Source organism: Panthera tigris, chromosome B3, assembly GCF_018350195.1.
Source record: "Panthera tigris isolate Pti1 chromosome B3, P.tigris_Pti1_mat1.1, whole genome shotgun sequence".
In the NCBI taxonomy this organism is placed as follows: domain Eukaryota; kingdom Metazoa; phylum Chordata; class Mammalia; order Carnivora; family Felidae; genus Panthera; species Panthera tigris.
In genome coordinates, this window is record NC_056665.1 from 31738756 (window position 1) to 31753686 (window position 14931).

Genomic DNA, 14931 nt, shown 5'->3' on the forward strand with positions numbered 1-14931 from the left:
GGCCGCAAGGTACCACTGGGTGTGTCTGAAGAGGCCGCTAAGGGAAGGCGGGTGGCGAGCGTCGGAGCAGGAGGGGCTCCGGGAGGGGCCTTCCCTCTGGCGGCGCAGTAACAACCCAGCGCTGCCGGAGGACTCTGCATGCTCCCGGGGACGGCGCCAGGCCCACCTCCCGCAACTCGCGCCCTGGAACGCAGACAGGAACCAGGCCTTTCACCCGCGAAAGCCGCAGCTGTGCCCCGCGCGGGAAATTTCAAGGAGCTCGGAAGCCACGCCCACCCCAGAACCGGAAGCTTTGCAATTAGCGCCACCAGCAGACAGGGGATTTAGAAGGGACGGGGCCGCAAGCAGAAACTGCAATTCCCAGAATGCAGCGCAGGGTTTCCGGTTTCCGGCGAGAGGACCGGAGTGTGTTTACACCGGCGGCTCTGCGGCCGGGTTCCTTCCGCGGGACGGGTGAGGGCTCTGGGCCCCGGGTCGCGCGGGCTCGACATGTGTCCATTAGTTAGCTGGTTCCGTGGGAGTGGTGGGGTCGTCACCTAAGAGATCGTGCTCCTGCCCCACCATTAGCTGTCTGTAACCTTGGGCCAGTGACTTCACCTTTCTGAGTCACGGTTCCCTTGTCTTCAATGTTTAGTTGGTAATGCCTGCCTCAAGGAACAGTTGTGAGGATAAAATGATATGGTATATAAAAAGACCTATTTATTTCCTTCCTTCTCATAAACCTGGAGATCGGTACCTTGAGGATGCCTTGGGGTCTGCTGTGCAGCTTCAAAGCCACACGGCCTTTTTTTTTTTTTTTTTTTAGCTTCCCTACTAGAGGCCTCTTTGGAAGCAATAATGATTATAACGAGGGCTTGCCTTGGAGGATTCTTCCACCCTCAGAGTTTCTGATTCATTTTCTGGGGACCCACATCTGCCAAGCGTTGGGACAATAAAGGCAAAAATTCTAGTCTTTGCTATCAGGGGCCTTCAGGAAGGCGTTGGGGACTGGGGTTTGACAAGTATATAGATATTTGTAACCCTTTGCCCTGAGGGTATGTGGGAACAACAGAGGAAGGAGGGGACAGAGAAGGTTGTATTTGAGTTGATCTTGGTAGTTTGCTAAGAGGCCAGAGGGAGGAGGAGGAATTATACATGCAGAGTTAGCAGATGAACAGAGATATAAAGTGGGAGCCGTTTGTTAAGACTGGAGGCTTCCTGGGGGTGGACTTAAGTGCTGGGGGGAGGTTAGGGCAGGGCAGGGCTCTGTTGGGGAGGAAGGCTGGCAGAGGGAACAGAAAGAATGTTGTCATAAAACAAAACAAAACATAAAACAAAACAAATGTTGTCATAAGCCAGGCTGTGGAGTTATAGACTTATTCACAGAAGTGGTTTGGAGTCGTTGGAGGAGTCCTAAGCAGAGGAATGTTTTGATAAGATCTGTGTTTTAAAGTGATGATTAACTATGGAGAACAAACAGATGGTTACCAGAACAGAGGTGGGTGGGGGGGATGGGTGAAATAGTGATGGAGATTGAGTACATTTGGCATGATGAGCACCGAGTAATGTACACAATTATTGAATCACTAGACTGTACACCTGAAAATAATATAACACTGTTAGCTATACTGAATTGAAAAAAAATAGTGATGAGTTGGGTGGCAGCATGGATATTTGATAGGAAGAGAGGCAAGAGGCAGGGGCTTGTTATAAAGCTATTGCAGTTCAAGCAAGAGTTGATGAAGAAAATTGGAAATAAGGAGTGTACGTAAGGGAGGCGGTTGGATGATCTCATTTGAACCTCACGACATTCCATTTTTATGTCCACTTTAAAGATAAAGAAACCAAGGCCTAGCGAGCTGAAGTTTTTTTGCTGTTTATTATAGGATGGGTATAGAAAGGACCCCAGATTCTAGTTCTGGCTTCCTGATGTTGCACCCTGTGTTTTTCCAACAGTGTCACAATGAATTATCTTTCATTCAGCCCCTTGGTGGGGTGGGGGTGGTGTAGGGTGGCAGTCTGTCCTTTAACCACTAAGGCTCTGTTCCTTTACAGGGAGAAAGAGAGAGCGCGAAAGAGAGAGGATGTCTCTCTCAGATTGGCATCTGGCGGTGAAGCTGGCCGACCAGCCACTTGCCCCAAAGTCTGTTCTTCAGTTGCCGGAGTCAGAGCTGGGTGAATACTCACTGGGGGGCTATAGTATTTCATTTCTGAAGCAACTCATTGCTGGAAAACTCCAGGAGTCTGTTCCAGACCCTGAGCTGATTGGTGAGTCTCTGAAACGGGTTGGGCTGCTGCTCTGCTCTCTTTCTGGGGAGGATACTTCGGGAATTACAAGGGTAAATTAAGAGTTTGGGATTTGTTGCCTCATTAATGTTAATGGTCCGGGGAAGTTAATGGTAGTTGGGTGAATAGAAACACAAACCATGAAATAAAACTATTGGTTGCCATTTCAGTTGCGCATTATACTGAGTTCCTTTATCACAGAGCTCCTTAACCATGACATTGTTAAATTCCTTCCCTGAAAGAGCAAGAATTTGGGGTGTGCTAGGGAAGGAGCAGCTTGTTGGGGGAGGGCCCCAGTATATGGCATTTGAGATGGGTTTTAAAGGATAATTAGAAGGATTTGTGTTTTTGCTTGGTTGGTTGGTTAGAGGGAAGGCAGTAAATAAAGGAAAGGAAGATGGTAAGGGTATTCTAGGTGGAGGAAGAGGGAATTTAAATGTAATGCTAAATTATATCATAAACGTAATTTATAATAGCTGAGGTGTCCAACTGGCAAAAAGTATGTTCTTAGTCATAAAAACACTGGGTTCATCCTTTTTTGTTGTTGCATTTTCCCATTCATTTAAATATCAGTCAGCATGATGTTAAGCTCTAGAGCCTACCTGCGCATAGATTCTGTATTTTATGAGTTTGTACTTGCTAATAATTTGTTACTAAAATGTATTTATTAATAAAGAGTACTTTTTAAAGCACGTATCCTTCTCCAGCTATCCGATCAAGATAAGTTTCTTAGGGGCAGAAACTATCTACACTGTTTTGAAGAATAAAATATAAATGGACAGTTCTCTTTTTAGATCTGATCTACTGTGGCCGGAAGCTTAAAGATGACCAGACCCTTGACTTCTACGGCATCCAACCTGGGTCCACAGTCCATGTTCTGCGCAAGTCCTGGCCCGAGCCTGATCAGAAACCAGGTGAGTAAGGGCCCTTAGACAAGCAGAGTTTCTGTAATGTCTACACCGAAAGGGTCTGTGTGCTCTTGAGGCCTGGCCTGGGTGGAACAAAGAAGTGAGTTACCGAGATAGTGATGGAGGATATCTATTATTACCTAGTGGATTAGTCCCATTGGTAATAGAGTGCAGTTTTGATTTTTTTTTTTTTAATGTTCCTTTATTTTTGAGAGAGAGAGAGAGACAGAGCACGAGCAGGGGAGGGGCAGAGAGAGAGGGAGACAGAATCCAAAGCAGGGTCCAGACTCGGAGCTGTCAGCACAGAGCCCGACGCGGGGCTCAAACCCACGGACTGGGAGATCATGACCTGAGCCGAAGTCAGACGCTTAACTGACTGAGCCGCCCAGGCGCCCCAGTAGAGTACAGTTTTAATCTACTTGCTGCCAACACCACTAACAGAAGGGGACTTGTTTCTCTACACTTTAAGTTCATTACCCATTGTATTCTAGTGGGGTAGGGAGCGTGTGTCTCTTTAAACTTGTTTAGATTAACAGTTTATTTCTCAGTGAACTTTGGATCTCTTTGTTGTTGTTCTTACTAGAAAAAAGCTGAAACTCCCTGTGCTCTCCTAATGCTGTAGCAAATCTTCCCACAAGTGGCCCTGGATAGCTCACTTCTGCTGTACTGGTAGTTTATTTTCCTGAAGCTTGAAAATATTTGAACAGTACTAAAGTAGCTCTTGGAGAACACTCACAAAACCTCGAATGCCCTTTTGATTTATTAATAAACGGTGCTGCTTGGCATTCATAATTTCAGTTTTGCATCTGTGTTTTAAAAGTGTCCCCAGGGATAAAGCTAAGCTATGTAAAAGAGGTTTGTTAAACTGCCCATCTGACATATTTTTGAAATGTTCATGACTGCTGTGATTGGTTATCAGTCTGAAATATCCCCTCTTTTCAATTCTAAACATCAAGGACAAAAGATCTCTTGTCCACTGATGGGAGGTGAGAAAGAGAAAGGCAGTCTCTGACATTCAAGAGTTGGCCTGGCCCTTGGCTAGGCCTTGAAACATGAGCAATTTCAACAGATCGCCAACACCTGTAAGGCCACTCACTCTGAGACTATAATGGATCAAGACAAAAATAAGATCCCTCTCATTTCTGAACAGAGACAAAGCCCTGAGCGTTGTTCACATCACAGAAGTGACCAAATATCCCTCCATCCTGGCTATTATGAGTGGCTGTTGCTTCTTTACCAGTTACAGCGTTGGCCTCGCTCTAGTTTTCTTTCCTTCTAGCTAAGAATTATTAGCTATCCAATCATAAAATCACCCCCACTTCCTGACAGCGTTCAATCCAGAACAAAACCCTACTTCTTGAAACCGCCCCCCCCCATCCCGCAGCTGAATCCCAAATCCTATAAATCTTCTGTAACATCATCGTATTGCGATACCCCCAATTCTCGTGGTGTGCATCCTTCCCTTTGTACAGAGCAGTGAGCCCAACTTGGTCCACTGCAGGTGTGCCCCTCTCGTCTTTGGCTGGAGGGCACTGACAGAAGGAAAGTAACATTTGTTGCTTCTTCAAGCCAGATTGTTTGTCTTTGATATCCCATTTAATCATTAGACCTGCAGGCCAGGTAACAGCATTAGCATTTGATAGATGAAGAAAAGGAAAGTTAGAAAAGGTATTTATTCAAGGTCACCTACTTAGAAAATTAATGCAAGATCTGGGATGTGAATCAGGTTTTCCTGGCTCTAGAGCCCACATTCTTTCCACTGGGCTGGCTGCTTCCCACTTCCAAAGAGTGAGGTAGAGATTAGCTCAGAGATGTTACAGAGACAACCACAGCTCTTAGCTGATGACTGGATTCAGATATTAAGAGTCCTTTTCCTCCTCCCTTTGGCCTGGAGTTTTATCTTTGAAACACGTGCATGTTTTATTGCGGGGTGAAAATAAACTTAGATCTGAAAAGAAACGGTTTCGCGGTGGCATTTTGGATATTTTATTTTTGAGTGCTCTTATAAAAGGAAGCACATTTCTGGGTCTCCCACTAGATTAGCGCCTGTAGGAGGAGAACCTGTCAGTCCCTCCCTTCCCACCTGGATCCCTTTGATGGTTCTCTGTGGCAGGTTACGGATCTCTTCAGGATCTTACTTAGCCTGCTGTTTGAGCAGGGACATGTACCGTGAGCCCTGGCCACAAAAAAAAATGACTTGGGATTCCATCAAAGCACCTCATTCTTTTATTCTCCCATGATTTTGCACACAGTCTCACTGAAGCTTAGAATACCTTCTCCTAGAAAACATCTGCTTTACCAATTAAAACTAAGCCAACGGCTAAACTTTCCCATATATACAAATCATAGTGTCCAAAGATCAGGAAGGAGCTTTGAGTCCCAGTGAAACGCTTGCTGTTGGGTGTAGGTGATAACAAAGTTAAGGGGTACAGTGTTTTTTCTTGGTTCTTATATATATATGTATATTTTAAGATTAAAAATAATATAGAAGCCTAAAAGAAAATATGACAGAGAAAACAATTAGCCTTGATCCTGCCACCCTCCCTAAGTTCTCTTCTCCCCTTTGTCCCCTTCCAGCCTTGGACCACGTGCACACTGACACATTTTACGGAGTTTTACTAGAGAACATATGTACAACTTCGTGTTCTATTTCTTTCTCTTAACATATTGTGTCAGCATTGCTCCATATTGTTCAGATGGCTTTTGGTTCTTATTTTAAATCGCTGTCTAAAAGTCTACAGAGTTGGCTATACATTCCTCCTTTTCAAATGTAACAAGTCTAGAACTCCCGCAGTGGGATATTGATCAGAGCGGTCTCTTTCAGGTGCTGAGATCCACCACTGCCACCTGAACTTGAATTTGTTTGCCTTGTGTACTGGAGCTGCTCCAAAGAGGGTGTGGTTCTCCCATCTGTGGTGGCATCAGTGGGTTTTTCTGAATGGGCACTCATGTTCTTTGTGTTCTGAGGGAACACGCTGGATGATGCTCTGCATCTGCCGCAGGGACAGGGCCGGGTTGTAGGTAACTGAGTGTCTTGTCCCCAGAGCCTGTGGACAGAGTGGCTGCCCTGAGGGAGTTCCGGGTGCTGCACACTGCCCTGCACAGCAGCTCCTCCTACAGGGAGGCGGTGAGTGTGTGCCGAGGCCCCTTGCCCCAGACTCTTGCCAGGATGGCAGGAGAGGGTGTGAACGCTGGTGAGTGGTGTCGAGTGGGAGCTGGAAGCCTGTTACCATGGCTACTAAGAGTTCCTTGGGGAGTTTTTGTCGTGTCTGTGGGTCTCAGTAGAGCCCTGTCACCCCCCAAACAGGCTCTCTCAGCTAGGTCTTGTTGATTTCCTCTCGTGAGAATAATACTACCTCTCCTGATATTGGATTGGCCTCATGGAATGAATATAGTTACAGCCAATGGATCCACATGCTGTTTCTGCCGGGCGTCATTCTTTGACTTTTGCTGAACTGCCTGCCCACTGCTCCTTACCTGGATTTCCTCACTGGGCAAATGTGCTGATGTCTTTCTGTAGGAGAGTTGATAAGCAGAATTAATAGAGCTGCACACTTCCCGACATATATGCATATGAAATGATAATTTTACAGAGATTGAAAAGGGCTTTTGGGACCTAGAAGAACGTTTGCCATTGGGCTTACAAAGAGAGCTTTTATTTTGGAAGCATTAGAGCTACAGATGAGGGACAGGACTAGAGATTGAAGGTTTACCGTGGTCTTGCTTTCTTTAAAAATTGTTTGTTTCCCCTCCAGTAAGCTACAATCTTAGAGAAAAAAGTTCATGTGTTTCCTGGGGCTATTGTTCCACTGTGGTGGTGTGCATGCAAGCACACAGAGGGAGGAAGCACTTCAGCAGCGTGCAGGTGTTTGCTGAGTGGATTGAGCTGGTTGAGTGCTCAGCGCCCCTGCCCCCACCCCCATTTCTCCTGCAGGTCTTTAAGATGCTCAGCAATAAGGAATCTCTGGATCAGATCATTGTGGCCACCCCAGGTCTCAGCAGTGACCCCATTGCCCTCGGTAAGTGCAGGACTGAGCTTGAGGAAACAGGAGTTGTTGGAGAAGGAGAAACAGGGAGAGGCAATTACCATCTTGTGAAGAACCACTGGTCTTGTTGGGGTGAGGGGTAACCAAGATGTGTTACATACACCCAGCCCTCCAAGAGCGGTCAGTGCTGCTGAGAAATCCTGGCCTAGCTAACATCATAAATGAGATGGTAAACCTACCACATGGGGGCAGCATTTCGCCCCCAGGAGGGAAGACTTCCTACACACTTTGGTGGCCAAGGGAGGAACCCAGATATATGGGGAAGAGAGGCTGATGTGTCGGTATGCAGCATGTGACCTAAGTGCAGAGGGAGGTGGTGAGTGGGGAACACGGTGGAGAACACTTGGGTTGTGCTTCTCGGTGTTTTGTTTCCTCCCCTTCTCATGAGAGCTGCTCTGTGGTCCTGTGTCCCTGTTGAGCTGGTTGCTCTGAGGCCTAAAGCCTCTTCATACCCTCCTAGACTAGGAACAGTCTCTGAGGTGAGCCCTGTTCTCCTTCAGGCGTTCTCCAGGACAAGGACCTCTTCTCTGTCTTCGCTGATCCCAGCATGCTTGATACGTAAGTCTACCCATCTTATTAAAGGGTCCTCATGGTTGGGTCAGAAACCTAATCGTCACCCCAGATTCTGCTCTTAGAGCCCAACCCCATCTCTCCCAAAGTCTACCTGTTAAGTATGTCAGCAGGTGAGAAAGAGCAGGGGCTCCCAGTAGACCGACGAAGCCCGGGGACAGGACACGTGGAGATGCAGAGTTGAAGCAGGGTTCTGAGGGAGGTGGCTTTGCAGCCGGGCTCAGTTCAGTGCTCATTCGGTAGACATTGGAGAGCTTTTAAAATATATATATATATGTAAAAATATATATAAATGTAAATATATATATATATATAAAAGTATATATATATATATGTGTGTGTGTGTATATATATACACACACACATATATATATATATATACTTTTTTTTTTGAGAGAGTGAGAGAGCGAACACACACATGCACAAGCAGGGGAGGGGCAAAGAGAGGGAGGCAGAGGATCCAAAGCGGGCCCCATGCTGACAGTAGAGAGCCTGATGCAGGGCTTGAACTCACGATCCACGAGATCATGACCTGAGCCGAAGTCGGATGCTTAACCAACGGAGCCACCCAGGTGCCCTGAGCCTTTAAAATATTTTAAGATGGGGAAAGATGCAGGAGCACTGATCCCTAAAATTTTAGAACTAGAAGGGACAGTACAGGTTATAGACCTTATTTTGCAAGTGAAGAAAACAGCTCCACCCTGGGAAGAGAAGGCACCTGACAGAGGTCATCCAGGAAAGTAGTGACGGAGATGAGACTAGAGAGAGACCCCTGAGCCTCCTTGGCTGTGCATGTCCTATCATGCCTTGCCAGAGGGGAAGGTGAAGCATTGGCAGTGGACCCTAGGACTGGCGGCCTTGCCATTGCTGCTGAGGGCAGGGCAGGAGAATAGAGCCAACCGGTGGGAGGTGCCAAGGAATTTCAAGTCAGGCAAGGGAATGCAGCTGTTTTGAGGGGCACCCAGAACTGCTGGCATGCTGAGGGGTCTCTTTCCTTCTTAGTCACCCTTGTGTTTCTTCCTGCCTCTATCCCAGGTTGGTGCCTGCTCACCCAGCCCTGGTCAATGCCATCGTCCTGGTTCTGCACTCGGTGGCGGGTAGCACCCCACTGCCAGGAGCTGACTCCTCTTCGAGGAGCATGCCCTCCAGCTCGTACCGGGACATGCCAGGTAGGCCCCAGAAAGCGTAACGTAGGCCCCCTCGGGAGCCGGCAGTGGCCCAGGGATTTGCTTTACTCAGCAGCTATGTATAGCTCTGGCAGAGGGCGTTCCTCGGGAACTCTCGGTTTGAGTCAGGGAGTGCATCTGTCCTGTAATTTTCCAAGGGGAGAGATGAAAATGTGAATTTGGAGAGTATCTGAACTGAGATTCTGGAGCTACGCCTGTGCCTTTCTGTTCTTCCTCCCGAAATCTGTTCTCCCTCCTCCAGGTGGCTTCCTGTTTGAAGGGCTCTCTGACGATGAGGACGACTTTCACCCAGTAAGTGGCCTGGCTGCTTGCCATTTAGAGGAGATGGTGCCAGGGATGCGCCTCTCCCTGGGACTTGGCACACCCAAGCCAGGGGGTGGTCTTAACCCCTATGGTGGCCAATCTATGTCATACTATTCCTTTCTGAACCTGGCAGCTTGGGGAGGCTCCTTCTGTTCCTGCCGCGGGGGCGGGGTTCATTTGGGAATGTCTCAGTGCCACTTCCCTGATCCTGGGCACCTCCCTTCTCCAGACCTCCAGGTCCACGCCTTCTAGCAGCACACCCAGCTCCCGCCCAGCCTCCCTGGGGTACAGTGGAGCTGCTGGCCCCCGGCCCATTACCCAGAGCGAGCTGGCCACTGCCCTGGCCCTGGCCAGCACTCCGGAGAGCAGCTCTCACACGCCGACTCCTGGCACCCAGGTATGAAGATGGGGGCCGGGCCCCCAGGGGAGAAGCTCCCCAGCAGTACAGTGAGTTTACCTTTGCTGACCCTGGTGCTAGATCTGGTTTGAGCTGAAGTCTTCCTGGAACCCTGGTGGGGTTCTCACTGCAGCCTGGTCACCCTCTCCCTGACTTGCCTTTAGGGCTTAGCATCCGGGGTGCAGTATAGTCCAGAATTCCTCCCCTCGTCGTTCAGAACCTCCCCTCGCATAGTGTGCCCTTCCTCATCCTTGACAGGTCTCAGCCATCACCGGCTTAAGCGTTCCTGGTAATGGTCACTCTAGCTGCCAAGGCCATCTCTCCCAATGCTGTGGTCCTAGGCTAGGTCAGAGGCTCAGTTCCATTTCCCTGGGCAGAAGAGGATGGAATCTTTTCTGGCCTCTGCGAGCTTTTAGGCACCCCTGTGTGGTTGTCCCACGTAGGTGTCTATTGGGAGGCAGTAGTTGGGTACCCCAGGCACCCACGATGGGGTGCCGTGACGGTCTCGTGTATGTACTGGAAGATTGAGGTGGCTCTGAGGGTGGCACTAACCACTGATTTGTCTCTAGGGCCATTCCTCAGGGACCTCACCAATGTCCTCTGGTGTCCAGTCAGGGACACCCATCACCAACGATCTCTTCAGCCAAGCCCTACAGCATGCTCTGCAGGCCTCTGGGCAGCCCAGCCTTCAGGTCAGTTTTCCCCACTCCAGTATCCATGCGCCTGCCTGGTTACTTTGAATACGGAGCTTCTTTCTACTCTCTGGAGGGCCTTCTTCGCTCTAGGAACAGCTGGTGCCTGGCAGTGTGACAGGAGAGGATGCTCCCAGCAAGGGCAGTTTTCCCTGTGGCTTCCACTCCTGCACCCTGTGGCCCTGGCCTGACTCCACTGACTGTGTGGCTGGGACACTTAATGGCCGTTTTAGTCAAAGAGTCATTCATTCATTCCGTGAGCATTGACTGAGTATTGAGTACTGAAATACCAGATCTGGGTCCAGCTCCTGGGGCAGAGGTGAGCCATCATCATCTCTGCCATGGAGGGGTATCAGGAGATTGAAACGGGAGCAGTAGAGCGAGAAGCCCGGCCCAGGCTTCAAGTGAGGGCCTGGGTCAGGCAGAACTTTTCTGAGGAAGGGGCGTTTGAACTGATTATCAAAGAATTGGTTAGAGGTTAGCCAGACAGGAAAGGGGTATTTGGGAGGATGGTGTCCAGGTAGAGGCAGCCACCTGTTGGAGCAAATGTGTGGAGGTACATGTGACATCCCGGAGCCTGCAAGGCCAGAAGGCAGTGTCCTCATGGAGAAGATCCTCAGACGGAGCCAGAGAACAGGGGAGCAGGACCCTGAGTGTGACAGCCCTGAGTGTTTGAGGAAGGAGACCAGACTTGATCCTGTAGTCACCAGGGAGCCAAGGAAGGTTTCAGCAGGGAATGACACCATGGCTGCTCTGCTTCATGGAAAGGTCACTCGAGCAACTAAGTGGAAGACCGTAGGAGCCAACGTTTTATTGCATATCTCTGCGCATGAGCTGTCTGCTTCACTCTGTTTCCTTTGCTTTGTTTCCTTCACTCTGTTTCCAAACACTTTGTTTCCTTTGTTTCCTTCACTGTGTTTCCACTCTGTTTCCTGAGCCTGGGGGTGAATGTCATTTCTGGAATTGGTCCAGGGTCATATAGCCGTCAAGTGGGAAAGACAGGGTTCAAGCTCTCGTGGTTTCCTCTAAACCTGTGTGGTCCCAGTGGACAGTGAGGGGAATAGGAGCAGGGTCCGTGGACAGTTTGTCTTTTCCATTCCTTCATCTTCCCCAGCTAGATGCCTGTTCACTCTGCTCTCCAGCTCAAGAACTTTCACTGGCTCCACCTGACCAACCAAGTTGGTTTGTGTGGTTTTTGAAAGACCCTCTACACCTCACTGCCTGCCCGCCTCTCTGAATTTGCATTTCATCCCCACTGCCTTCTTCCCACGAGTGAGCACATTGTCTTCCTTAAGTTGTGCACTTCCTCCTTCATGAAGTAGAGATATTGATAAAGCTTTGAAAGTACTAAAAGAAAATGTGGGGGGCACCTGGGTGGTTCAGTCGGTTGAGCATCCGTCTTCGGCCTAGGTCATGATCTCACAGCTCGTGAGTTCAAGCCCCGCGTTGGGCTCTGTGCTGACAGCTCAAAGCCTGGAGCCTGCTTCGGATTCTGTGTCTCCCTCTCTCTCTGCCCCTCCCCTGCTCATGCTCTGTCTCTCTCTCTCTCTGTCAAAAATAAACATTAAAAAAACTTAAAAAAAAAAAGATTTAAAAAAAAAAAGAAAGAAAGGAAATGTGGGTTAATTTCTTTAAACCCTTATAGTGGAGAGGGCCTTTTGTAGCTGAGAGTCAAATCCAGGAGCCGTTACATAAAGAGTAATACATTTTGAGTTTGTAACAGTGAAGATTTCTGCATAGGAAACCACACCAAACCAGAAGCAAAGACCAAAGGCCAACAACAAACAGGGAAAAAGTCTGTAACACATACCAGGCAAAACTTCACTGGAGTGTAGAATTCTAGTAATTTAGGACCAACAACTCCATAGAAAAATGGGCAAAGGACAGGAACAGGCTCTTCATGGAAAGGAAGTGCTGATTAACGCCATGATTCCTTCCAGCCCCATTTCTTGGAATTTCTCCTGGAGTTATGTGTGTGCATATAGAAAACGACATTTGTACAGAGGCCGTCACCGTGGCATCGTTTGTAGTGGCAAAGGGTTGGAAACAGCTCAGTTATGGTACATTTCAAGACATGTATGAGTTGGAATATTGTACAGTTATTAAAAAGCTCTCTAGTGGCAAAGAGAGATCATCAGGCTACGTTAATTATGTTGGAAAAAAGGCAGGTGCTGAGGGTAGAACAGGGTCTAAGAAAAGAGTAGCTACGGGAATATATATTTGTATTTTCTCAAAGATAAGTAAAATAGGTTCTCTGGGGTGGGTATGGGAGTGGATAGAGGGAAACTTTTCACTATGCATCACACTCAAAAACAAAACTAATTTAAAAATGTACCCCCTCCCCCCATCTGTGTGTATGTGTCTGTCTGTCTATACATAGAGCAGGAGAAAGAAAGTAATTTAATTTTTTAAAATTTAGATAGTGAGTAATCTGTGCCTTCTTTTTTGATCCTTATGTTAAATTTTTCCTTTTTTAATTGGGAAAACTTCTCGTTTGTTCTCTAAACTCTCAAGGCCCTCTGGTAGTCTTCCTAGAAGCCCTGCGTTCTGCGGAACTTCACATCAGCGACTTTGCCTTAGGAACCGACCTTCGTCCCTCCCCCTGAAAGAGCAGACCCCGGCAAGTCTACTGAGGATCCCAGCTAACGGCTTCCGCTTGTCCTGTCTTTCTGCAGAGCCAGTGGCAGCCCCAGCTGCAGCAGCTGCGCGACATGGGCATCCAGGACGATGAGCTGAGCCTGCGGGCCCTGCAGGCCACTGGCGGCGACATCCAAGCGGCCCTGGAGCTCATCTTTGCCGGAGGAGCCCCGTGAACTCCTGCTCCTCCTGACCCCCCAGCAAACTGCCAAGGCGGCTGCCCGTGGGAGGCACTCCTGAAGGTGCCCCATCTCTCCTCTCCCCAATACATCTGATGGTCGACCTTCCGCCTTGTCCATTGCTTGGCCGTTCTGGCTGATCTGAGCTGGTGGAGGCAATGGGGCAAGCGTGGTGTGTGGGTCTTGGCGCCGTGGGATCAGGGATTGTGGCCTGCCCCTGCTTCTGAGCCCTGGGTGGAGAATTTTAGACCCACATCACGGGATGCTGTGTGATGCCCACATTCTCTTTTTTGGAGAAGTTTCCAGTGATAGCCCCAGGACCTTTGGTACGTTGGGGTGTGGCAGCCTCAGGACATGCCCAAGGCTGGGGCAGAGCCGCCACCCAGGTCCATGGTGGCTGCTGTGTGGCGGCTGTGGCCAGAAGAGGCCTGCTCTTCTGAGATGACCCCAGTCTGAGGAGTGGCCAGGTGTCCTTTTACTGTGAGCCGGTAGGGCAGCTCGCCTTCCCACAGGCTCCCACAAGATTCCGTATTCCTCCCCTGGCCTCCTCTCGCCAGGGAGTCTTTGATGCCTATTCTGTAACCACGCCAGACTCTGGGCCTCAGAGCTGTGCCAGGAGGCAGGGCCCTCTCCTCTGTCCTCAAGGCGTAAATACAAGAGCAGTTAAATAACAATACTAAACAACAACACCAACACGAACAGGGCTCAGCTTTCATCTTGAAGAGAGGGCACCAACCCCCAAGCTGCCGCTCCATCTGCCCGAGCTCTCGTTCCCCTTGGCACAGTGTTTCCTACTGCGTCGCAGACACGTCCAAGTTGAGCGAGTGGGTTTCGTGTGCTTTGAATACTTTGTCAGGAAAAGATCCTTCCCCTCAGATGGTGTTTCAGTGGAAAGGAGCTCAGGTCTGCGCCTGCCCTGTGCCTTAGGCAGACGTCCTGCCCACAGCATCCACCGTCCTGGTCATTCAGCCTCTGCTTGTCACTTCCTGGGACAAGAGGTCTACCACTGATAAGGACTGCCTCTTCTGTCCTTTGGTCCCATCTCTGCCCCGAGGGAGCACACAGACAAGCCTGCTGCCCTCTCTGCTCTGTTAGCGTGGCTTTAGTTGGGGAGGGGGTGACAATTCACTTGCCCCTTTGGCCTGTGCTGGTTTTGGTGCCTCGCACATCCTGTTCTCCATGAATGACTTCCTTATCAGTGATGCTCTTAAGAGGAGGCGCTCAGGAGGACCCCCTGTTCTAGATATGGCCTGAGTAGCATAGTGTTCTGTCCCTCCTCCAGAAACTGAAGTCTCGCCACATTTCCCTCTTCATCCTAGAATTAATGTTGAGAGGTGTTTGCATTTGCTGCAAAGGCTTGGAACTTACCAGGCTTCTTGGTGCTGGGCCTCTTTTGGGCCTCAGTGGTCTACCTGGAGCCCAGCTGCCTCCTTGTGGGTGGGAACAAAGACCAAGAAGGAAGCTCTCTGTCTTTTCACCCAACATCTCTGGCTTGTTTGTGGTAGAAACAGAGGTCATTTCCAGCCACATGGGACCACTTGCTGACACAGCCCTTCTCCCCATGACACTGCCTGCCTAGAGCTAGGTTCCATTCTGTGGCCACTCATACCCTGCCCCTGGGGACTGCCATCACAAGCACTGGGGCTCAACTCTCCCACACCATCATGCTGGGGGACATTTGAGTAACCCTGCCCTGTCCCTGGAACTGACCCCCCAAATACCAGTTGCACTGTTTCCAAGAATTGAA

At 49.2% G+C, this 14931-nt stretch overlaps 1 protein-coding gene across 1 annotated transcript; it reads left to right on the plus strand.

Annotated features, from left to right (window-relative positions):
* The first annotated feature begins 360 nt into the window (after positions 1 to 360).
* Positions 361 to 13292, plus strand: UBL7 (ubiquitin like 7). Its single transcript, XM_007084589.3, has 11 exons — positions 361 to 453; positions 2035 to 2247; positions 3060 to 3179; positions 6218 to 6300; positions 7108 to 7192; positions 7720 to 7777; positions 8825 to 8958; positions 9218 to 9267; positions 9509 to 9676; positions 10246 to 10368; positions 13044 to 13292. The coding sequence occupies exons 1-11, from the start codon at positions 366 to 368 to the stop codon at positions 13179 to 13181; spliced, it is 1260 nt and encodes a 419-aa protein (XP_007084651.2). The 5' UTR covers positions 361 to 365; the 3' UTR covers positions 13182 to 13292.
* Positions 13293 to 14931: the final 1639 nt, after the last annotated feature.